This window comes from Bombina bombina, chromosome 5, assembly GCF_027579735.1.
Source record: "Bombina bombina isolate aBomBom1 chromosome 5, aBomBom1.pri, whole genome shotgun sequence".
Taxonomy (NCBI): domain Eukaryota; kingdom Metazoa; phylum Chordata; class Amphibia; order Anura; family Bombinatoridae; genus Bombina; species Bombina bombina.
The window spans coordinates 390,013,572-390,040,919 of NC_069503.1; the positions used below are offsets into that span (position 1 = coordinate 390,013,572).

General features: G+C 35.4%; 1 protein-coding gene across 1 annotated transcript in view; it reads right to left on the minus strand.

The window, feature by feature from the left end:
- The window catches only part of ZNF385D (zinc finger protein 385D), a 538,925-nt gene that overhangs the window by 16,015 nt on the left and 495,562 nt on the right, over positions 1-27,348 (minus strand). Inside the window, exon 6 of the mRNA XM_053714223.1 lies at positions 13,890-14,068. Within this exon, the coding sequence (XP_053570198.1) occupies positions 13,890-14,068 (179 nt within the window). The remainder of the gene's footprint in view (positions 1-13,889; positions 14,069-27,348) is intronic.

Genomic DNA, 27,348 nt, shown 5'->3' on the forward strand with positions numbered 1-27,348 from the left:
TTGACAACGGATATCAGCAAATGCCACCAAATTAGTAAAAGATTATTTGTGGCATAATATGATACTGGGATGGTCTGAATCACTGTACAAACCCTAGCTAAGCTTAAAAGCTGTGTGAACAGCAGGCTTTGGCATAAAGGGAATTTGCAGAAAAAACAACTGAAGTAGAAGAGTGAGTCATTGTGAACCTCATTTGCATGTCTTACACAGAATCCTTAGCTGCATTGGAAACAGTGTACCCATGGGTTTTCTGTGGGATAAACAAGCCTTGTGACTTGTTTAGATCTGCTAAATGAGCTACAAAATGAGTTATTTTCTTTAAATTGTGTGCACTGCTTAGCAGAGGATTTTAAATTCACTTTTCACCTCCCCATAATTTAAAATGTTGTACTGTGCAAAAGTCTTAGGTCCCAATTAGATTTGTTGTTTTAGCAATGGTATAATGACCATATATATTTATTTCTCAGTCTCTTTATTAGAATACAACCAGAAAATACGGGATATTTTTATGCAGTATTAAAAAACAGAAGAAAATCAGAAAAAAACAGCTTCTAGTCTAAAGTGGTAAGTATTTAGTATGACCTCCACTTACACTTGAAAAATAGCAGGAACCTGACTCCCATAAACCTAAATGGAATGGAACCCTAATTAATGCTAACACCTGTATTTGTCCTTCTATTTCAAATAACTGCAGTGAAAAAGGTCTATTACACCAGGTTTGTGCAAGAAAGGCTTGAGTATTACATACACATGTGGTATAAGTTTAATTCTTTGGAAGCTTGCTATTAAGACCAACTTTCAATCCCATCATTCCATTGAAAATGCCAAAGAACAGAGATAAAATCATACTTTTGCATCAGCAAGACCACTCTAAAAGTGAAATCAGCAAACAAACTGGATACTCAAGATGTGGTATTCAATCTTTTATAAAGAAATGTGAAGAATCAGGAGAAGTCAAGGACAAAAAAAGTACTGGAAGGCCAAGAAAACTTCAAAATCAGATAAGAAGTTTCTCAGAGTTTCATTTCAAGAGAGACCAGCAAGGATCTGGCTCAGCATCTGGCAGCTTCGTCAGGATGCCAAGTTGACCCTTCTACAGTCCGAAGAAACTTGATCAGATATGGTCTTTATGGAAGGGTAGCAGCCATGAAACCACTTTTTTTGAAAGGGAAGAGGGTGAAAAGGCTAAGATATGTTAAAGCTCACAAAGATTGGAATGAAGATTAGCGGAAAAGAGTATTATGGAGTGAGAAATCCATGTTTTAATTTTTTGGGTCAAATCCTCAACAACATTTGAGAAGAAGAATTGGAGAAATATGGAAGAATGAGTGCTTGCAGGCCTTCAGTGAAACATGGTGGAGGGTCTGTCCTGGTTTGGGGCTGCATTTCTGCCAGTGGTGTTGGTGATATTGTCCGAATTGATGGGATCATGAATGCTGAAAAGGTTTTAATTCATCATGCCATTCTTTCTGGAAAGCGCCTGATTGGGAATGGTTTTATTTTTCACCATGATCATGATCCCAAGCACACTGCTAATGCAATGAAATCATATTTAGAGAGAAAACAAGCTGATAAAACACTGACAGTCATGGACTGCCTCCACAGAGTCCAGACCTGAATATTATAGAGGAAGTATGGGATCACCTGGACAAAGAAAGAAATAAAAGTCAACCTAAATCTAAAGAAGAACTCTGGGAAGTGCTAAAAAAAATGAATAATGTCCTCCAGCTTCCAATATTTTTAAAATAGACTTTTATTCAGCAAAACAGGGGTCCAATACAGCAAACAGCAAAATTTTAGGCTACAACATACACTTACTATGCACAGGGGTGTACTCATATCTGTTGTATATTCTATATTTTACAAAAAAAATCATCAGATATATAGAAACATATATTTAATATTAAAAAGAACACATATTTTATGTGAAGAACATTGGAATGTAAAATATTTATGGTCTTAGAGCTGTAGGTCTAATGCAGTGTCAGGTTAGCATGGAAGTGATAAGTGTTAGTCTTTATTTTCTTTATTTTAAAGCATGCTCCATTAAAGTCTTTGGGGAGAAGACTTTAACTTGGTAGCTCTATCTAAAGTCTAGATGTTAGCGACAGCGTGCATTGGGTAATAGGAGCGCTATTCCTTCCTCATTAAAAGTTTACTTTTAGCGGTGTTTGCACAAAAGCAAAACAAATATTTAGCGTGCCCTATATCAGCAAGGGTGCCATATATATAAACCAGGGGAAATGAGAGCAGTGATAAACATCAGGAAGCATGTACTCTTGGATGAATGAGCAACATCCATACTAACATATTGAGTTCTCTAATCACGGCTCAGCACTATATGAATCACCTCCCTTAAAGAAGGATTTTGTTTAAGTTTACTCTATGATTAAGGTGAATACAAACTAAATGCTTTAGATAGGAGCATTACTCTGTCTGTTTTTAATATATCTACTGTTGTTTGCAAGTTCTAAATAAATGCAGTGATTTTAAGCTTGCTATGATCCTGGATTTTTTCACAGTTTAACAAATAAGTAAAGCTGTTTTGCAGAATTTAAAATCACTTTAATATTATCAGGCAAATGTGGAATGAAAAAGCATGAGGTTGCCAAGTAACAAACTAACAAATGTAGGTACAGATTATGTAAATACAGCCCTGTATCCTCAAGGTTAGGGCTTGATCCAAGTCATTTTACAAGATTTAAGTCATTATGCAGTGTCCCTTTATGTAAGCACACAAATTAGATTGCAAAATGTAGATGAAAGCAAATATACTTTCCAATAATATTACCTACTGATTTTGTACTTCACTTTCTCAAAGTAACACAGGAGCAGAAACAGTATTTACATGAATATTACTAGTTCTTGTATGTAACCAAACCTCAAAAACAAATTCAAAATCAATGTATTTTTCAGTAGTATTAAACTTAATTTCACAATGCAGTAGATGCACACATACTGGGCTGAATAACCAAGTAAATCTTTTATATAAAAATAAATATGGTAATATTTTTTTTTATGTGGTTCAGAAAAGGAAATGCTTTCTGAATCATCTAATATATATTGGCCCCAATTTAAAAAATGGCTGTCGGACCTGATCCAACAGTGCGGATCACGTCCGACAGACCTCGCTGAATGCGGAGAGGAATAAGCTCTCCGTATTCAGCATTGCACCAGCAGCTCTTGTGAACTGCTGGTGCATCGCCGCCCCCTGCAGATTTGCGGCCAATCGCCAGAAACACGGGGCCTCAAGCTCCATCCAGAGCATGATAAATGGGCCCCATGGTGTTAAAAATGTATTAACGTTTTCAATTAAGGGTAAATAGGTTGAAAGGGACAGTCAACACAAAAATAGTTTTAACATATATTTATAAAGTTGCCCTAGCAAATTTTTTCCAAAAATATGCCAGTTTTAACGATAATCCGTTTTCAAGTTAAATCACTTACTTTTCCCCCGGCTGTCTTTTTAAAATGTCCGTGTAGCTCTGCCCTTTTTTTCGTCATCCGTGACATTATTAAAATCCTGTGTTTCCTGTAATTGTTCTAAGTTACTCGTAATCGTTTTTTGCGCATTCACAATGCGCCTATTGTACTCGGGCCATTTTTCACCCAGGAACAAAAACAGCCTGTGTGATGCAGGGGAAGTCACTCCCCTCAACTCCAGAAAGAAACGGAGAGTCTTGCAGTCTGTGAAGAGTTAGCTGCACCAAGTGTTTGCCCTGTGTATGCTGCAGCCTAATAAAGTTAGGATTGTTACCTGAAGTTGAGACCTGAGGAATTAAACATCTGATGACATTTTTCTTAAACAAGATACAATAAATTTTAGAATTTGCCCTTTCTCGTATGTAGGGCTTTATTCTACAGCCTCGAGATTGAAGATGTGTTGACATGTTGCAGTTTGTTCAATTACTTTTATATATAAATTAGTTTTTAATGATGTCACATTTATACAGTCTATGTCACTCATACACACAGGATATACACTTCTGCAGTTCGGTTCTTTTTGTGGACGATATGAGCTTGCAAACCTCACTTTGGTCTTTACAGATTATACATTATATATTTGCTGTTGGTTTGGGATTGCTGACAAGGATACATTACATTTTTTAGCGTATGTATAGTCCACTGTATGTATTACATATCTGATTTTGGTCTGTATATTGGCATGTTTTAGGTGTCTCTCATGTGTTTATATCATTGATTTACCTAAAGTTCCTGTTCACCTAAGTTATGACTATAGCTTATGTATTGGATTAGCTTTATCCATCTCATCCTCGCTAGTACTAATATGGTCCACAAAAAGCACACATCCTGTGTGTATGAGAGACATATACTGTATAAATGTGACATCATTAAAAACTAATTTATATATAAAAGTAATTGAACAAACTGCAACATGTAGATGGGCAGAAAGTAGACAATGAGCTGTCAACACATCTTCAATCTCGAGGCTGTAGAATAAAGCCCTACATATGAGAAAGGGAAAATTCTAAAAGTTATTGTGTCTTGTTTAAGAAAAATGTCATCAGATGTTTAATTCCTCAGGTCTCAACTTCAGGCTGTACTATAACAGGTAACAATTCTAACTTGATTTGGCTGCAGCATACACAGGGCAAACACTTGGAGCAGCTAACTCTTCACAGACTGCAAGACTCTCCGTTTCTTTCTGGAGTTGAGGGGAGTGACTTCCCCTGCATCACACATACACAGGCTTTTTTTGTTCCTGGGTGAAAAAGTGGCCCGAGTACAATAGGCGCATTGCGTATGCACAAAAACGGTTATGAGTAACTTTAGAACAATTACAGGGAATACAGGATTTTAATGATGAAGAGGTGGAGCTACACAGACATTTTAAAATGAAAGCCAGGGGAAAAGTAAGTGATTTAACTTGAAAACAGATTATCGTTAAAAACTGGCATATATTTGGGAAAACGAGCTAGAGCAACTTTATAGATATATGTTAAAACTATTTTTGTGTTGACTGTCCCTTTAAGTACATAATGTTGCAAAAGTTTGCACTATGTGTGAAAGACTGAAAAAAATAATCAATGCTCAGAGTTTTGATGCACTTTAAAATACACCATGTGAAGTACACACTATTGTTATCAGAGCTTTACAAATCTATTGGAAGAACATTACCACCGACTATGAAGCGTTATTTTTATAGCATACTTTATTTTTCCTTCACTATAAAGAACCCTACACCTGTTTTTTTGTGCTAACAAATGCAGTTGTGTTTTGGCAACAGTAGTGTTTAGTATAGATTAAATAATTAAATGATTTTCGATTACTGTGACAAGTAAGCTCTAATTTACTGCCAGTAATAACTGATATTCTGTCTTATGTGGGATACAATATTTCAATATTTGGGTTGGTAAAGTGATTTATATGCAATTTTTGTTTCTTTAAAGAGCTTCTAAAGTCAACATTAAAGTCTCATGATTCGGATAGAGCATGCAATTTAAAAGAAACTTTTCAATATACATGCACATTCTTTTTATATGCACACTTTCTGAGGTGCTAGCTCCTACTGAGCATGTGCAAAACTGCACAGTATATATCTGCATTTTGTAATTGGATGATGGCTGTCACATGGTACAAGGGAGAGAAAATAGGATTAACATTGACATTTGCCAGAAAATATTCTACTGCTCATTTCAAATTCAAAGTAAGTGCTCTTGCATTGTCTTTTTATTGTGTATTTGCTAAGTATTCATTTAGTGCTCCTTTAACCTTCCTTAAAATGCGTAACCAGATTCAGCAACAACCTGGAGGCCCAGAGCAGCAGTATATGGATGATAAGGCAGACAAAACGCCAACAAAGTAACAGATATCCCCTAGTAATAATTTTTTTATCATATAATTGCAATTAACTTATCATCTAACTTTGAACTAATAAACACAGTATGGCTAATTTTTGTTAAAACATAACTTTTATTATGGTCTTTAATAAAAATGGAAAAAAAATATGGTAACATAATTTAAACAGAAAAAAATGTTCTTATAGGAAGGAATGTCACATCGATACATACAGTGGTATAAAAACTTTTACCTACAAATTTAATATCCATGAGAAATCACAGAAAAGCACTGATACCATTAGACATCTCATTGGTGTGAATCATATTATATATAAACTGTATGTAATAACTACCTATTGGTGACATTAATTTATTTGTGTATTAAATTGTTTACAAGTATTTTCTTTACAAAAGGACAACAAATATTTAAGATACAAGATTCTAGGTAGACTCTCTCTATGCTATTCCCTATATAGTAAACAGTCCTCCAATCCTGTAAACCAAAAAATACAAAAGATAAAAATAAAATAGGGACAGCTCTAGAAAAGCAGAAAGAGATCTCCTATACAAATAATACAAATATGTATGTCAGTGGTAAAGAGTATAATACTCAAAGGATATAAGATATGTTGATATGAAATGTAATGGTATATTTATAAAAACAGAATCAATGGTTAAAATAAACAATATACAATAAGATAAATGGATGCCGACATCAAGATCTAATGATAAAATATTGCTAGTGCAATAAAACTAGTACAATAGGTTTAGTACAATAAGTTTAAAAACATATGAAGCTATAAAACATATGAAGCACTACTAACAGAAAATAAATAAACAAGTTAAGGTAACTTCAAAGTAGATAAGGTTACCAGGCATATATCTCGCCAATAAAACTTCAAAGAGGTTCATAAAAGGTATACTGCATGTTCCAGGTGAACTCTGCATCTAAAAAAGAATGCGGTACCTTTTTAATCCAGTCTTTTTTCTATATGCATCTGTTATAGAGTATACAGGCGGTAATTGCAAATAACAAGTATGGCTTTGGGCCAAAAATATAGGCAATGTGAAATTATCAGCTCCGGTTGGTTTGTAACTCTGATTAGCTGTGTGAAAACAAAGAAAGGTATCCGTCCACTTTAGGATATTTAAATAACTTTAAGAAATTTCTGTAAGCGGTATAGATTGTACACTCCAAAGGTCCGTGGAATGTTATGCACCTGTTCAGGAGATGTTCTGTCAGAGTATCAAAACTTTAGTGGCAGATTCTGGGACAGGGATTATACATACAGAGAACACTCATATCTTGCAAAGTGACTCAATGCACCTGACTTACTGCCAGTTTCGTTATGAGTATAGATGGTTCAAGCGAACAGATCTGCACCTGTTCAGGAGCCGTTCTGTCAGAGTGTCCAAAATGATTGGTAGATTCTGGGACAGGGATTATACATACAGAGAACACTTGTGTATCACAAATTGACTCAATAAACCTGTCCTACTACCAGTTATTTAAAAGTATGAGTGTTTTCAAAGTATAAGTAGTTCAAAAGAGCAGATCTACGCGTTTCAGCCATACCGGCTTTTATCAAGATGCTCACTTTTACAACAGTCCAAATTTTAATAGTTTGGAATTCTCCCATTGGTTGTGCTTGTGTTTGAAACCGACCAATCTTAAAGCTGTAATTCTTCTCAGCGTGTGGGAAAGGTGATTATCACTGTGAAGGATTTTTAACTCTTTATATACAGATTTTATACAAAAGTGTCTTCAATGTTATAATAATACTTTATTTTTGTCTTAAACATTAAACATATCTTTACTTCCATCTAAAAGAAAGATTATTATGGTATTTAGTTTCAAAAATGAATAACAAATAAAGTGTGAATATCAGTAAGAATAGGAATATGTGAAGAAATGTATAGTGCATTTCGCTAATATAGTTACTACCTAGTATAAGTGGTGTAAGTGTGTGAAAAATAATTATTAACAATAAGAGCTCATCTAGAGAAAACTAGATACTAATATAACAAATAGAGTCAAATGTAAAGCAATACATTTATCTTGCTAACTTTGTGAATTCGTGTGGTAAGTGTATTTGAGTAAGACTAATAAAGTAAGAGTAAATGAAATTGTTAAAAATAAATAAGTTTAAATAAAGTTAAATAAAATCAATAAAGAGAATTGCGTGGAGGAAAATTAGCGCAACTATGGGAAGAATGTGAAAAAAAGTTAAGTGATGTGAAAGATATTTAACATCTTAGCATAGGGTTACTTTGAGAAAGTGAACATACAGAATATATATATATATATATATTAAAGTGAGACTAGTTATTATGAAGGAGATCTCTTTTGAGACTTATTGAAAGAAAAAAAGAAAAAAGTGAGACTTACAAAAGTAAGAGTATATGTCAATTTCTTTTAAAATTGCTGACAATGTCAAAATGTGTAAAAATTATTGGTGGCAATATCAAAAAATATAAAATTATAAAAAGCTATAAGAAAAACAAGTGAAGTTCACAATTCAATAGTTTATATAGTACGAGATTAAATTTTTTTTTTAAAACGGTTGATCAAAATATTGATAAAAATCATAGTTTTGAAAAATTAATTTGGAAAATTAATAAATAAACAGTCCGATACAAAAATACAAAAATATGTACACATATGTTATATTGGGTCAGAGAGATACATATAAAAATAGGTAAAAAATGAAGAATCAAAAAATATATAAGAAAAATTAAAAATATAAAAATTAGGGAAAATCGACGTGTGTATATATGTATGTGTGTGTATGTCAGAAAAGCGTATCTACCATAAACTAACCAGCCAGTGTATTCATCCACATATATATATATATATATATATATATATATATATATATATATATATATATATATATATATATATATATATATATATATATATATACACATACACATGTATATGTATGTGCAAGCATTACATACATACATGTACATACACACATGCATCCCAAACAAATGTACACATCCCCCCCCCCCCCCTGTAATTTGTTCCCAATGATCCACTTTACCTGCTGGAGTGTATTACATTTTTTTGAAGTATTTTATTTATCCTTATATTGGCATTTGAAAAGTTGATTTAGCCTGTGGTATCTCCACTTATTTCTGAAAGTTTCTGGCTTTAGGTCCAAGCAATAGATAAGCTGTATAAACACAGCCAGCAGAAGAAATTACACTCCCAGTGGGGTATAGAAGATATAAAATTGTTCTCTCCAAGTATTGGTCTTTGGTTTATGGACAGATATAAGCTAAAGAAGCATGTATATGTACACAATGTGAAAAACTAATGAGATCTGATTTTATCTACAAGCTCAACCCATTTTATTAGGTTGTGGCTTCAAAACACAAAATAAGCTAATTCATATACACAAATAAACCTTAAAAAGCAAATTATCATACATTTTATACTCTGCAATTGGTAAAAAAAAAAAAGTAATTGGAAACACTTTAAGGTAATACAAAAGGAGAGGGGAGCGCTAAAAAAGCTAGGTATAAAGTGAAACAAGGATTAATATATATAAATAAAATTTAATATAATCAACTATGTTATAAAAGAGGAAATATTAAAAAGTGTACAATTAATGTGTGTATGATGTGTTAATCAGAAAGTGCTTACATTATAATGTGCAGATAATGTGTAAATAGGAATGTGCATACATATTAAAATGCAAATGACACAGATAAATGACAAAAACAGCGCTATATTAAAAAGGTTAAAAGAAAAAAGAGTTGGCCACAATCTCAAAAGTTAAAACCAATTAGGCATGAGCGTATGAGGAAAAAAATAAAATATATAGTCAGCGAATAACATCGCTAGTTTGTAAAAAAAACTAACTAGGAATAGAGGTGAATTACTTGAAAGGGATCTACTATTCGCTGAAGCAGAATTAATATTCAAATTTAAATCCTTATCACCCAATGGGCTAAATGCTGACTTTGATCTTAATCCTTTTATTTAAATCCAGGGAGTATCTGTAATAATGCATTTTGGAATAAATTACATTTTTGGAATAAATCCTATTTTATATAAGTTTCCCCTTCTTACTATAAATAATACTGATTATGTGGAATACAGTCTTATAAAGATTCAGATATATTTGGTCATAGATATATTTTGGTTACAGACAGATTGCTCACATTAACACTTATTTATATTTATTAGTATACATCTTCATGTTAACTAATTTTAGAATATATTCGTTAGGTTACTATATCTGTTTGGTTACTAATGTAATCAATATGAATTGTTATTTTGTCATTTATTAAGTTACTAGCACATATTTTTATATCCTTTTTATATCCTTTTACTATTTATTTAATCTAGCTTAATTTATTATAGCTCTTTATCATAAGAATGTATTTCTACTTTGAAAACGAAGTAAATAGATTTTGCAGACAATATATTTTTGGTAACATGAATGTATGAGAATGAAAACCATTAAGGAGTTAAACATTTTGATTACTAACTAGCTACCAGGAATATCCCAACTGAGATGAGGAGACTACTGAACTTACAGCATCCACTTGTATGAAGCTTTTTAATAAAGGTGCAAGAGTCAGCACCGAAACGCGTAATAAGAGACATCTACTGTGGATGCTATTGGTATTAGTGCACTATACCATTTTTCTATCTACGATACTGCTACAGGATTCCCCTGCAAACCCCCGGAACTCCCTTTGAGGTTACCCGTATGACAGCCAATCACTGAGTTTGTAAATCAGTCACGTGATCGGAAAGCTGCGTGTACAGACACTGGAGCTTTGAACTAAGACACCACCAGAATCCTGAACTACCAGTCTGTATGAACACACGAGCAATACTGAATATCATACGGAGGTCCGGTAAGAGGTAGAGTGGGGGCTTGCTATCAATGCTGTGGGATATAATTTGAATCAGATGAACTAATACCCATTATTCTGTATTTGAATCCAACCTCATTTTATCTCCTTCAAGTGGACTTATACAAGCTAGTGAACGCTTTACAAACTAGTGACGTTATTCGCTGACTATATATTTTATTTTTTTTCCTCATACGCTCATGCCTAATTGGTTTTAACTTTTGAGATTGTGGCCACCTCTTTTTTCTTTTAACCTGTTTTTGTTGTTTATCTGCGTCATTTACATTTTAATATGTATGCACATTCCTATTTACACATTATCTGCACATTATAATGTAAGCACATCTGATTAACACATCATACACACATTAATTATACACTTTTTAATATTTCCTCTTTTATAACATAGTTGATTATATTACATTTTATTTATATATATTACTCCTTGTTCACTTTATACCTAGCTTTTTTAGAGCTCCCCTCTCCTTTTGTATTACTTTTGTCTTTTCTGATTATTGGGAGATATCAGATCTTTTTGGGAAGCATATAGGTAACCCGGTGAGAGTGTATAGACTTATCTTGTTTGTATTATAACACTTTAGGGTAAAACAATTTTACAGTATATTGTCCCTGTAATAAATATAGGCCAGGAGATTTCTTATTGTCTTTTTTAATTATGTATTTCTTGATTTGCTTATCTTAAATTTAAAAAAAAAACTGTTCTTATTTAATCTCCCATAATTAGGTCAGATAGAGAGAGACTGAGCTGATCAAGTAACAATCTTACAGGCTGGGTTTAGTGTCCATTTAAATATTGACGTCCCTCCAGTTCTAACACACTTAAAATCAATTATTTAAACAGTGCCTCTGAGAAACTGAATACAATGTATCAAAAATGACAAATGACACAAATATAAAAAGAGACCAAGCAATAAATCAGAGCATCTGTCAATTAAGATACATTCTATTCAGTACTTTCTCACAGACACTTTCCCTATAAAAAAAATATAAATATGTGTGTGTTATTTATTTACTATTTAGTGTGGGTGATATATATATAACTAGAGACTAGTCAACATTTAAGTCTCTTAAAAAAGGAAAACACCACACTGTTTATTATCTAATAGTTATTTGTCTACTGTTTTGGTTTATTATCTTTACTTTTGGTTTTATGCTTTGTATTTTCAATGTTGAATGATAGACTTTTTATGCTATTGTTTGGTATTAAAAGTAATTGTTAAGAATATGGATTTTCTTTTTTAATGTAGCTAGTATGGACGTAGACTGTTCTTTCATTTCCATTTTAAGCACTTAAAATGGCAACGAAAACCTGATATCACTGGCGCACAAACTATAGCGCGCCACTCGCAATCTAGCCCTAAATTGGGTTTGTTTTTAAATTATTTTTTTGGGTTACCCACAATTTATTAATTAATTTTCTTTGTGGGTATATGCTTGCTGCATAAATCGATTTTGTGCTATTTCAGCTCTTGTGTATGTGAGATTGGTAAAATAAAAATATAAAATGCAAAGTATAAAATGAATAAAACTTATATTTCATTAAGAAAGAGATAAGTGAGTTTAATGAATTAGGATTATGGGTTACATGTACTAAGCAGTGAAAGGCGCTCTGGAGCCATTGCGGGGCAGTTTCACACATGTGAGCCTGCTTGCTGCTTCTAAAAATCTCTGCTACCTCTTTTGGAGAGAAATCACCCTAAACGTACTCGCTTGCGGTTATTGACAGGCCCTTCCACTACACTCTCACGTGAGTGTGTAATGATACATACGGGCAGCAGACGAACAGGATCTGCTGCCTATATGCCACATTGACATGTGGACAAATTCTCAAGTTGAGAAGTTTGTCCCTATGCTGTTTAGTACATGGAGGCCTTAGTGTTTTCTTTGTATACTAGTGTACAGAAGAACATAAATTTAAAGGGACAGTGAAGTAAAAATGAAACATTTATGATTGAGATAGAACATACAATTTTAAACAACTTCTGTAATCAATTTTGCTTTGTTTTCTTGATATCCTTTGTTGAAGAGTAAACCTAGCTAGGCTCATTAGAGCTTGTACACTTGTCTTTAGCAGTCTATCTCTGCAGTGTTAGCAATAATGTATAACATTGCTACAAAAATTGTTGCAAACACTACTGCTAAAGATACGTGCATGCTCATGTGCTCCCATGAGTCCACCTATGTTTACTCTTCAACAAATTATATAAAGAGAACAACGCAAATGTGATAATATAATTAAATTGGAAAGTAGTTTAACATTGTATACTTTGAATCATAAATGTTACATTTTGACTTTTCTGTCAGATTTTTCAGTGTTTGCATGTGGGCTGATCTATTTCAGTTCTTCTCACGGGTCTAAACCATATGTAAAATGAATTGTTCTTCAACCCAAGAATATCTTCAAGCCTCACCACTATAGAACCGACCAGACTCTCATGTGAACTTTTAAAAGAATTTTAATTGTTACCAAAATAGATTACAAAAATAAGCAATTTTAGTCTTGTTTACATTTTAAAAATAAAAAAAATGGAAATATTATATTTTCAGATTATTTTAAAGTTGTGTAAGGTCACATAACTATATTGTTTAAGATCAAAATGCAAAATGAAGGATAGCAGACCAATTTATTTCTCTTTGTATCCAGCCAAGGGCCATAGCTCTCAATTTTAGGTCCTTTGTTATGACAGATCAGAAAAGTCTATTTTGGGTTTAAGAAATACAGGATTATTACTAATGTGCAAATATTTTAGGCAGGTGTGGATTTTTTATTTTTTTTTATCAATTAACCATTTGCAAAGTTAATGAAGAAAAGAAACCCCTCAATCAAACTAATATTTGAGGTGACCACCCTTTGCATTAATTATTCTAGGTACACTTGCCCACAGTTTTTTAAAGAACTCAGTAGGTAGGTTGTTTCAAACATCTTGAAGAACTAACCACAGTTTTTCTGTGGATTTAGACAGCCTTAGTCGCTTTAGCCATTTCATATCATCCCAAAAAGACTTAATGTGTGGGCCATACCATAACTTCCAGGAATCCTTGTTCTTCTTTACATAGAAGATTTTTGAATGACTTTGGTTGCATACTAAAACATTTGCCCAGTAGTGTATATGACCAAATATTGCATTTAATTTGATTATTTTGAAAATTGCCCTCTAATAGAATCATCAGAGGCATAATGCACTTTACCTGTTTAAGCTGTGTCTCAGAGTTAACATGAACATCACATATTTCACAGTGAAATGTTTTATTTTGGAGGCCTGTGTTTCCTTTGCTCATGGGTAATCTGCCCTTTATTCCTGCTCGTGGAAAAGCTTTAATTGTTCCGCTTCCATTACGTGCTTCCACCATAGTTTTGTGCTTTGTTCCTATAGGTTTTAAAAGAAATAGTTAAGCAGGTTATCTTTATTTTTCAAGAGTTATTTTCTTGACATTTAACATAAAATAGACTCAGTGTCCTGGCAGAGGTTTCTTATTTATACGGCATTCAAACGTTTATTCTAAGTGGCGTTTAATAGGACGTGGAAACTCTGACTGTATGAAAAACTGTCAAACCAAAGAACTTTTTTAAGACCAACATTCTAAATAGAAAGTAGTTTGACAGATTTATATGCAAAAACCTTTAACTAAGAAAGTCCAAGTTAAAACAGTAAACATAAAAAATAGATATTTTAAAGACATCCTTTAACTATTTCTACTTAATACCTGGAATTGAAAGTCATCTTGTTGCCTGCATAATATGAATCTATGAGATATTAAAAATATACTCATATCCAAAATTTATGAAATGGGAAAAAAGTGTTGGCCAAGAGTTCCTTGCCGTTTATCCAGTCAATTATAGAAATGTCAGTGAAATAGAAATGTGAAACATATAACCAACCATTGATGTCAGCGCTCTTAATACCTCAAAAATAGTCATTGGAAATGAGAAAGTAAAAAAAGGAATGCTTAGACTACCTATAGTTTTGGGAAGAAATGGAGCAAATAAAAGTAAGTGGACCCTTTCCAAAAAAAGAATGTTTTACATTATGAAAATAGAAAACCATGTAAGCCAACTGAACTTGTTACAGATATTTTTTTTACTTAGAAATGTTGGCATGAAGAGGAGAAATACTTTTGGCAGGCGAAACAAGTATTTTTCTCCTTAAATAGGCCTCTAGCCGACTGCAAAATTATTAATGATGTGTTTGTTAACACAGTCCAAGTATTTGTGTTTTAACAGGGTAAAAGCACTGCCATTCTTTTGTTTTAAAATAATGAAACTTGCAATATTTATGAGCAAATTGTAACTGACTTGAAATGTGAAGGAAAATGTCACTGAACCTAATTATGCCAAGATCAGATGAAGGGATTAGTTTTAATAAAAACTTGTTTATTATTAATTATACAAATATTTATTCATGTTGTATCGTGATGATGAAATGATGAACATGATAATTAAAGAGGCATGAAAGTCAAAAATATATATAATTTAGCTTTTTTTCTATAACAGCATACTGTTGTAGTCTCTTGAGCATGCACATGTCTTAAACACAATGGGGTAGATTTACCACCAATGTCTGTCCGACATGATACGCTGTAGCGTATCATGTCCGACAGACATCGCTGAATGCCGACAGCATACACTGTCGCCATTTATTATTGCAAAGGCAGTTCTGGTGAACTGCTTGTGCAATACCACCTCCTACAGATTTGCGTCCAATTGGCCGCTAGCAGGGGGTGTCAATCAGCCCCGATTGTATAGGATTGGGCAGATTGAAGACTGCAGCCTCAGAGGCAGCAGACAAGTTATGGAAAAGCGGTCTTTAGACCGCTGCTTCATAACTGCTGTTTCCGGTGAGCCTGAAGGCTTGCAAGGAAACAAGGGGAACAAGGGCCATTCGGCCTTTGCCTAATCTACCCCAATATGGCAACAGTGTTTGCATCAATGTCAGCAACAATGTTATGCTATGTGTTTAAAGGGATAGTCTAGTCAAAATTAAACTTTCCTGATTCAGATAGAGCATGCAATTTTAAGCAACTTTCTAATTTACTCCTATTATCAATTTTTTTTGTGTTCTTGGTATCTTTATATGAAAAATCAAGAATGTAAGCTTAAGAGCCGGCCCATTTTTGGTTCAACACCTGGGTAGTACTAGCTGATTGGTGTCAAAATGAAGAAAGAAATCAGCAAGCGCTACCCAGTGTTCTGAACCAAAAATAGGTCAGCTCCTAAGCTTACATTCCAGCCTTTTCAAATATATATACCAAGAGAACAAAGAAAAATTGACAATAGAAGTAAAAATTAGAATGTTTCTTAAAATTGCATGCTCTATCTGAATCATGAAAGTTAAATTTTGACTAGACTATCCCTTTAGTTTAAAGAGACATGAACACATTTTTTTTTTATTTCATGATTCAGATAGACCATAACATTTTAAACAAGTTTCTAATTTGTTTTATTCTCTTCTTATCCTTCATTGAAGCGGTAGCAATGCACTATTAGGGGGCTATCTGAGCACATCAAGTTAGCCAATGACAAGAGGCATATATGTGCAGCCACCAATCAGCATCTACCTCTCAGTAATGTATTGCTGCTCCTGAGCCTCACCTAGGTATGCTTTTCAACAAAGTGAATTAGATAATAGAAGTAATCTGAAAAGTTTTTTTAAAATTACATTTAATGTCTGAACCATTAAAGTTTCATTTTGAATTTACTATCCCTTTAAGACTTATGGGCACTTGGACACTACTGAGACTACCACATTTGCTGTCATAGAAAAGAGCTTCAAGTTCAAGTTTCAGCAAAAGATACAAAGTAAATTTGATTAAAAAAAGTAAACTGGAGAGTTACATCTTCATTAAATCAATCCTATTATTAAAAGTGTTGCTAATAATAATAAAAAAAACATTGGCTTAGATTGAACAAAGCTTGTTTGTTTTCAGAGTGAAATTTTATGAAAAGGGAACAACATAAATAATGAAAATATTTTACAAAGTTGTTTCACTACACATAAACATTTTATATCAAAAACTCAAAATATATTACTCTCCATTTAAAGGGACATTATACACTCATTTTTTCTTTGCATAAATGTTTTGTAGATGATCTATTTATATAGCCCATAAAGTTTTTTTTTTCCAATAAATGTATAGTTTTGCTTATTTTTAAATAACATTGCTCTGATTTTCAGACTCCTAACCAAGCCCCAAAGTTTTATGTGAATACTGTCAGCTACCTTCTCCAGCTTGCTCCTGTTTGTGTAAAGGGTCTTTTCATATGCAAAAGAAGGGGGAGGGGGGGAGTGTCTTATTTGCCACTTGCAGTGGGCTTTCCAGCTACCTTTTCAACAGAGCCAAACTGACAGCTTCTAAGTAAGTTTTTAAACAGTTTTATTCTGGATTTTTATATCAGTATCTGTGCATCTTATTCTTTATAGTAGTGTCTATTACATGCAGTTATATGAAAATGAGTGTATACTGTCCCTTTAAGATCCACTATAATCAATAGCCCCACATCTATCTTGTAACCTTCACTTTTTGTTACAGAGAACAAGTTCCACTGAGAAGGCTACCAACATCATAAAAATGGCTCCAAAGCCTTGCAAAGCAAACAAATGAAAACAATTTTTAAAAGAAAAATAAAAGCATGAAAACTTTATCATCTCTGAAATATTGAGACACAACAGAGAGGCGAGGTACTATACAGGGCAAAAGATTCTATAATTCCATATAATGTAGGTGATTCATTCTGTCGGCATTCATACGCTCTCTGCATTTATCATTGCACAAGCAGTTCTTGCGAACTGCTTGTGCAATGCTGCCCCCTGCAGATTCACGGCCAATCGGCTGCTAGCAGGGGGTGTGAATCACCCCAATCGTATAGGATAAGGAGGATTGATTTCTGCAGTCTCAGAGCAGGCGGACAAGTTATGGAGCAGCAGTCTTTAGACCACTGCTTCATAACTTCTGTTTCCGGTGAGCCTAAAGGCTCGCGCGGAAACAGGGACATCAAGCTCCATTTGGAGCTTGATAATTCGGCCCCCATGCCTCTAGAAGGCGCCGGAGTGCTCATGGCCACTCCCTGAAGACAACTTTATTTTATCCAGCAAGACTACTTTATCATAACAAAAGAGATGTGAATATTTCACAATTAAAAAGATGTACGCAAACCATTTTGCAAGTGCGGTTGTAATAATTTTTTTCCGCATTGCTAGCCGCTCCCATTGGATGTTTACAAAATAATTTATTGGGCACCTCACACAACTGTAGATGCTATAGTTAGGAATGGTCACAAAAAAGCACAGGAAAACAGAGGTAAATTGGAAAACAACCATTTTCATATATGATCTTGCCTTTATGACAAAGCCCCTCAGCAACCTGACAAGAATCTAGGGCATGTATTTATCAAGCCATCAACCGCAAATACGCTGGAATTCCGCAGCGTATTTGTGATGAGCCTGATTCACCTTAGTTATCAAACCCTACAGACAGGCAAAAGTAGAATTTAGTGACGTGACATACGATCCGCCGGACTCAGTCCCACAGAGATCGATGCTTACGTCACTACAGATGTTCTGAATGCAAGTTCGGCACTATCTGACTACTTTTGCTAGTTATCAAATAACTAGCAGGTACGCTCGGCACTTTTCTGGCCCAGCGTACCTGGTTTTCAATCCACCGCCCTGGAGGCCGCAGATACCATAGAAATCAATGGGAGTCTGAAAGCAGCGAAAGCTTATGTTCGCTGCTGCCCGATATTCCATTAATTCCTATGGTAATGTCTACACCTAACACCCTAACATGTACTCCGAGTCTAAACACCCCTAATCTGCCCCCCCCTACACCGCCGCCACCTACATTATACTTATTAACCCCTAAACCACCTCTCCTGGACCCCGCCACAACTAAATAAAGTGTTTAACCCCTAAACCGCCGCTCCTGGAGCCCACCGCCATCTACATTATATTTATTAACCCCTAATCCGCCCCCCCTACACTGTCGCCACCTACATTATATTTATTAACCCCTAATCTGCCCCCCTACACCGCCGCCACTATATTAAATGTATTAACCCCTAAACCTAAGTTTAACACTAACCCTAACACCCCCTAACTAAAATATAATTTAAATAAATCTAAACAAATTATTCCTATTTAAAACTAAATACTTTCCTGTAAAATAAACCCTAAGCTAGCTACAATATAACTAATAGTTACATTGTATCTAACTTAGGATTTATTTTTATTTTACAGGCAACTTTGTATTTATTTTAACTAGGTACAATAGTTATTAAATAGTTATTAACTATTTAATAACTATCTAGTTAAAATAAATATAAAAGTACCTGTAAAATAAGACCTAACCTAAGTTACAATTACACCTAACACTACACTATAAATAAATTAATTACCTACATTAACTACAATTAAATAAAATTAAATAAAATTATCTAAAGTACAAACCCCCCCCCCACTAAATTACAGAAAATAATAAAATGATTACAAGATTTTTAAACTAATTACACCTAATCTAATCCCCCTAATAAAATAAAAAAGCCCCCCAAAATAAAAAAAGCCCTACCCTACACTAAATTACAAATAGCCCTTAAAAGGGCCTTTTGAGGGGCATTGCTCCAAAGTAATCAGCTCTTTTACCTGAAAAAAGAAAGTACAATACCCCCCCAACATTAAAACCCACCACCCACACACCCAACCCTACTCTAAAATCCACCCAATCCCCTAATCCGCCCCCCCTACACTGTCGCCACCTACATTATATTTATTAACCCCTAATCTGCCCCCCTACACCGCCGCCACTATATTAAATGTATTAACCCCTAAACCTAAGTTTAACACTAACCCTAACACCCCCTAACTAAAATATAATTTAAATAAATCTAAACAAATTATTCCTATTTAAAACTAAATACTTTCCTGCAAAATAAACCCTAAGCTAGCTACAATATAACTAATAGTTACATTGTATCTAACTTAGGATTTATTTTTATTTTACAGGCAACTTTGTATTTATTTTAACTAGGTACAATAGTTATTAAATAGTTATTAACTATTTAATAACTATCTAGTTAAAATAAATATAAAAGTACCTGTAAAATAAGACCTAACCTAAGTTACAATTACACCTAACACTACACTATAAATAAATTAATTACCTACATTAACTACAATTAAATAAAATTAAATAAAATTATCTAAAGTACAAACCCCCCCCCACTAAATTACAGAAAATAATAAAATGATTACAAGATTTTTAAACTAATTACACCTAATCTAATCCCCCTAATAAAATAAAAAAGCCCCCCAAAATAAAAAAGCCCTACCCTACACTAAATTACAAATAGCCCTTAAAAGGGCCTTTTGAGGGGCATTGCTCCAAAGTAATCAGCTCTTTTACCTGAAAAAAGAAAGTACAATACCCCCCCAACATTAAAACCCACCACCCACACACCCAACCCTACTCTAAAATCCACCCAATCCCCTCTTAAAAAAACCTAACACTAACCCCCCAAAGATCACCCTACCTTGAGACCTCTTCACCCAACCAGGCCGAAGTCCTCAACGAACCGGGTGAAGTATTGTGTTATTATTAAGGACATTGAAGATATGTTTTATTTTTAGCATAAAATAATTGTGTCATTGTGTGTCTTTATGTGTATAAAGCAGGGACTGCACACACTGTTTTTCAGTAATTATATATGAATTCATAAATTAGTTCAGACTGAAAATCAGTGAGTGGGTATAAAACTGACAAAGACTGCAGTCCAATGGGTCTGACTTAGGATAAAGTTTGGGCATAAAACTGATTGGGCAGTAGACAACAGGTTCTGACCTAAAGTCTAAAAAGGAGATTTAGGATAACATGTACTTATCGTCGTGTGGACAAGCTTCTCAACCTAAGAAGATGTCTGCACGCCTTCGCTTTTTGTCTATCGCCCATATATCATTACAAACTCGCGCAAGAGAAGGGCCTGTCAATCACCCTGAGTGAAAGTGTTTGGGGTGATTTCTCTCTGCCAACTCAGAAGTGGCAGAGAGTGTCAAAAGCAGTGGTCTGACATTGCGGGAAGCAAGGGCTCAGAAGTAGCTAACGATGTTTAGTAAAGGAAGCCCATAGTCACAGGAGCTAATGAGGCCAAGGGGCCTAATCTAAGGTCTGCTCACAATCCACCTACTGCTTTTCCTAAATCACTTGCTGGACATTAACGCCTAGATTTAGAGTTCTGTGTTAGGGTTAAGAAGCAGCGTTAAGGGCTCCTAACGCTGCTTTTTAACGCCCGCTGGTATTTAGAGTCAAGCAGGAAAGGGTCTACCGCTCACTTTCTTTCTGCGACTCGAGGCTACCGCAAATCCCCTTACGTCAATTGCGTATCCTATTTTGGGATTTGCCTAATGCTAGTATTACGAGTCTTGGAAGAAGTGAGCGGTACAGCCTCTACCGCCAAGACTCCTACCGCAAATAAAAAGTCAGTAGTTAAGAGTTTCATGGGCTAACGCCGGAACATAAAGCTCTTAACTACTGTGCTATAAAGTACACTAACACCCATAAACTACCTAGGCACCCCTAAACCGAGGCTCCCCCACATCGCAAACCCTATAATAAAATTTTTTAACCCCTAATCTTCCGACCGGACATCGCCGCCACCTACATTATGCCTATGAAACCCTAATCTGCTGCCCCTAACATCGCCGACACCTATATTATATTTATTAACCCGTCGCTGCCACCTACCTACACTTATTAACCCCTAATCTGCCGACTGGACATCGCCGCCACTATAATAAATGTATTAACCCCTAAACCGCCGCACTCCCGCCTCGCAAACACTATAATAAATTTTATTAACCTCTAATCTGCCCTCACTAACATCGCCACCACCTACCTACAATTATTAACCCCTAATCTCCCGCCCCCAACGTCGCTGCTACTATTATAAAGTTATTAACCCCTAAACTTAAGTCTAACCCAAACCCTAACACCCCCTAACTTAAATATAATATAAACTAAACAAAATAAATATACTATCATTAAATAAATTATTCCTATTTAAAACTAAATACTTACCTATAAAATAAACCCTAACATAGCTACAATATAACTAATAGTTACATTGTAGCTATTTTAGGATTTATATTTATTTTACAGGCAACTTTGTATTTATTGTAACTAGGTACAATAGCTATTAAATAGTTAATAACTATTTAATAGCTACCTAGTTAAAATAATTACAAAATTACCTGTAAAATAAATCCTAACCTAAGTTACAAATACATCTAACACTACACTATCAATAAATTAATTAAATAAATTGCCTACAATTATCTAAACTAAAATACAATTAAATAAACTAAACTATAATACAAAAAACCCCCACTAAATTACAGAAAATAAAAAAAAAATTACAAGAAGTTTAAACTAATTACACCTAATCTAAGCCCCCTAATAAAATAAAAAAGCCCCCCAAAAAAATAAAATGCCCTACCCTATCCTAAATTACAAAGTAATCAGCTGTTTTACCAGCCCTTAAAAGGGCTTTTTGTGGGGCATTGCCCCAAAGTAATCAGCTCTTTTACCTGTAAATAAAAATACAATACCCCCCCAACATTACAACCCACATACCCCTACTCTAAAACCCACCCAAACACCCCCTAAAAAAATCTAACACTAACCCACTGAAGATCTCCCTACCTTGAGTCGTCTTCACCCAGCCGAGCCGAATTCTTCATCCAAGCGGGGCAGAAGAGGTCCTCCATCCGGTTGATGTCTTCATTCAAGCGGGGCAGAAGAGGTCTTCCATCCGATTGAAGTCTTCATCCAAGCAGCATCTTCTATCTTCATCCATCCGGAGCGGAGCGGCAGCATCCTGAAGACCTCCGACGCGGAACATCCATCCTGGCCGACGACTTCCCGTCGAATGACGGTTCCTTTAAATGGCATCATCCAAGATGGGGTCCCTCGAATTCTGATTGGCTGATAGGGTTCTATCAGCCAATCGGAATTAAGGTAGGAAAAATCTGATTGGCTGATTCAATCCGATCGGCAGATTAGGGGTTAATAAGTGTAAGTAGGCGGTGGTGATGTTGGGGGGGGGCAGATTAGGGGGTAATAAATATAATATAGGTGTCGGCGATGTTAGGGACAGCAGATTAGGGGTTCATAGCTATAATGTAGGTTGCGGCGGTGTCCGGAACGGCAGATTAGAGGTTAATAATATAATGTAGGTGTCAGCGATAGCGGTGGTGGCAGATTAGGGGTTAATAAGTGTAAGGTTAGGGGTGTTTAGACTCAGGGTTCATGTTAGGGTGTTAGGTGTAGACTTAGAGAGTGTTTCCCCATAGGAAACAATGGGGCTGCGTTAGGAGCTGAACGCTGCTTTTTTTTGCAGGTGTTAGGTTTTTTTTCAGCCAGTTCAGCCCCATTGAGATATTGTGCACGGGCACGTTTTTCCAGCTTACCGCTACCGTAAGCAACGCTGGTATTGAGGGTTGAAGTGGAGCTAAATTTGGCTCAACGCTCACTTTTCTGAGGCTAACGCAGCCATTCAGACAACTCGTAATACCAGCGTTGTTTAAAGGGTGCGCTGGAAAAAAAGGCTCGTTAGCACCGCAGGTCTTTACTGACAAAACTCTAAATCTAGCGGTTTTTATTTTGTGGAAAACAGCTTTATTCTTTGGCCATTATATTTTGAATAGAAACTTTTTTTTTTTGCAATATCTTTGCATAAGCAAAAATGCTTCTAATAAAAACTATAACTGTTTCTAGTGAGGATTTTCTCAATTCCAGTGTACAGTAATCCCTGAGTGTGCCCACTGAAGTAATTTCCCGAGTACCAGTTTACAGCTATACATAGTTGTGTCAGATACAGTAAGCATTCACAATACCGGTTTACAGTACTCTTTAAGCATATAGGCTACAGTAAACCATCTGAGTACCAGTATATAGTATATCCAAACAAAAGTAAAGAGTGATGCTTGCAATGTGCAAAGCTATAGGGGCTGTTAATAAAAAATCACCAAATCTATGGGTTTGAAATTAATAATAATATTGTTTAAAAATAAACAAAATATTGTCTAAAAATAACTCTAAACTTACAACTGTGTCAATTGTGCAGCCCTCTCAGTTCACTTCTTAAACCATGTATCTGCATTTAATAAATCTGTACCTGAACTGAGAGGGCTGCCCAATTGACACAGTTGTAAGTTTAGAGTTATTTTTAGTCATGGGTGTTTATTTTATAGGGACCAGTGATAAGTGATTAACAACTGACAGGGCTAGGAGAAATAAAGAGGCCTGTTATGAATCAGGACCACCGATCTTTCACTTGGCCCAAATGTTTATGTGTATTCTCATATTTTTTATGTTTTGTTATGGCTAATAGGGTTGTCACTTTGAGTTTAATAAGGAGGACACATAGAATATAGAGGGTCACATATAATTGACCCGATATTCCATTAATGGATTTCATTACATACTGTGTACAACAGGCACTTTAGTTTGGCCGTGTATTGTAAGAGCGGTTGCTATGATAAGGCTTCCTTAGAGTAACAAATTAGCTGACACCCCCCACACTATTAGATGGTGTGGGCTTCGACTGGCCTTTATGCCACAGTGGGTGGGGCTGGTATACTGTTGCCGATTAAGCAAAGGTGCCAAAGTACAGGAGACATCATTTCTTACTATCATGATACATATACTAGTCGCATTACATAAGCTTGCTGTTACTTTATTTGTAAGGATATATATTAAGTATTGTCTAGGGCCAATATGGAGGTGATGATACAAAATTGAAGGGTTCGTTGCTTATAAAGTTTATTTGTGTTGCTATGGTAACTGATCGTTGTGTGTATACTTACGCCCCCCTCTTCTGACCAGAATGGGTAAGGAGATCAGATACTGGGGGAAGGCATAAGGATATGATGGTCTTATTTTGGTTGATTTCGGGTTTGTTGCTTATAAGGTTTATTTGTGTTGCTATGGTAACTGATCATTGTGCATAGACTTACGCCCCCCTCTTATGACCAGAATGGGTAAGGAGATCAGACACTGGGGGAAGGCATAAGGATATGATGATCTTATTTTGGTTCTGTTTGGCAAGTAGATATGATGATTGGTGGATATACGCCCATAAGGGGTGAGGCCTTGATATGTCAGTTTAGTGATATCATCTTTTGTTTGACAAGTAGCCATGATGATTAGTTTATTTACGCCCATAAGGGGCGTGGTCTTGGTACGTCAGTTCAGTGGCCTGCGGCTAGGTGATACCATCCATGGGTGATCACGGACCGGATCAATACAATACAATATGTATATATGCTAGGGTATGTCCCTAGTACAGGTTTAGCTTTTGAGTGCTAATAGATAAACGTTTTAAGGAGGGTGGGGATAGAGTGAGTATTATGAGCACTCACCGATACATGATTGGAGGATGAGAAGGGAGTGTTAGGATCAAGAGATCCCTATTGGTTGCTAAGAAAGGACATTGTTTATAATAAAGTTGTTAGTTCATTTTGTATTAAGATACTTATTTAGGGTGGATCACTGCTGATCAACTTAGGAGCATTATATAATACACAATATCTTTCACTTCTATTTATTTGGATTTATATAATAATGCACTGAACACGTATCAACATTATAAATATGTTTATTGATGAGGTCACTAAGTTGTTTTGCACATGGGCAGCTGGGATTGGCTGTGTACAATGGGGGAGTGTCACAAAGATCTTTAAAAGTTTGTTGTTTACACTGGTTGTTTGTCAGAGGAAGGGACTGTTTGTGTCCCAAAACGTCACACATTAAAGAGTATTTTTTGCTGTCACCATCGGCTGAAGTCCAGTGAGTGCTTATTTCAACATTTTATTACCATTTTATAGCACCCTGGCAGTTGTGGATGGTTTGTGAGAGTGCACACACCCTGGACTTTATATATATATATATATATATATATATATATATATATATATATATATATATATATATATATATATATATATATATATATATATATATATATATATATACACACACACACACTCCATTGAGTTACCTTTTTTTATAGGGGGGCCCCTAAAAAATTCTTGCACCAGGGCCCTCTGTCCGCCATTGGCTAGACTACTGATCTCAATATGTTTTACTGCTTTTAATTTTCTGACACGTGTTAACATTTTTAGTATAGGTAAATATAAATTGCTTTTGTTACTTTGTTTAATAAAAAATATTTTTTTAAACATTACTTCTCCTACAGTTAAACATCACAAACTACTTATATCTGTTGCTTACAGTAAGATACTAAGGCCTCTATTTAACAAAGTCTGGCGGACCTGATCCGACAGTGCGGATCAGGTCCTCAAGACCTTGCTGAATGCAGAGAGCAATACGCTCTCCGTATTCAGCATTGCACCAGCAGCTCACAAGAGCTGCTGGTGCAACGCCGCCCCCTGCAGATTCGCGGACAATGGGCCGCCAGCAGGGAGGTGTCAATCAACCCGATCGTACTCGATCGGGTTGATTTCCGGCGATGTCTGTCCGCCTATTCAGAGCAGGCGGACAGGTTATGCAGCAGCGGTCTTTGTGACCGCTGCTTCATAACTGCTGTTTCTGGCGAGTCTGAAGACTCGCCAGAAACACGGGCCGTCAAGCTCCTTTCGGAGCTTGATAGATAGGCCCCTAAATCTTTTAGTGCCCTGCATCTCTGACACATTTAAGTTTCACACTGTGTATAGTTTAAATAAAGTTATCAGCATAAGAATAACTGGATCTACAGTTAAAATTAAGTTTGTGTTTATGTCATTTATTAGTGTAAAAATGCAGCATAAATATATTTGTGCAAAATTTGTGTGTTGCACTTTTACATTAGTAAATCTGGCTCTGACAATAGCTGATTACTGATGCCTGCATACATATTCCACATTCATTATAGTGCATTTTTGCACATAACTTCAATTTTCTGTTATGGTGAGATATACTTATGAAATCAAGAATACTACGGGTTTCTATTAGAAGGAAGTGGCCACAATCTTTCTCATACTGTAAACTGTGAAACCGTTCAATTGCAATATTGTAATCACAAAAATGTTGTGTAAACAGGACCATCCCTTCCTGATCAGGCTTTGAAAAGGAAGCACATTTTCATGCCTGGGCATTTAAATAGTATTGTGCCTTTATGACAGAATGTAGCTGCAAAAACTGGAAACCATTGTGAACAGGCTTTGAGGCCCATTTATCAAACTCCGTATGGAGCTTGAAGGGCTGTGTTTCTTCAGACTCGCCAGAAACACGAGTATGATCGGGTTGATTGACACCCCCTGCAGGCGGCCAATTGGCCGCGAGTCTGCAGGGGGCGACATTGCACCAGCAGCTCACAAGAGCTGCTGGTGCAATGCTGAATACGGAGAGCATATTGCTCTCTGCATTCAGCAATGTCTGTCGAACCTGATCCGCCCTGTCGGATTAGGTCCGACAGACATTTGGTAAATCGGCCTCTTTGTCTCTGTGAACACAAAGGAGCAATCACATTTTCTCAGAGTAGTGCCTGGGATAGAACCTGGGACTCTGGATACACGCCTTTTGTTCTGTTGCTGCATCACCATAGGCTCTGGCTTGTGATGATGTTCCTGGTGAATTGCTGCCTGCACTAGCTGTGGTTTTT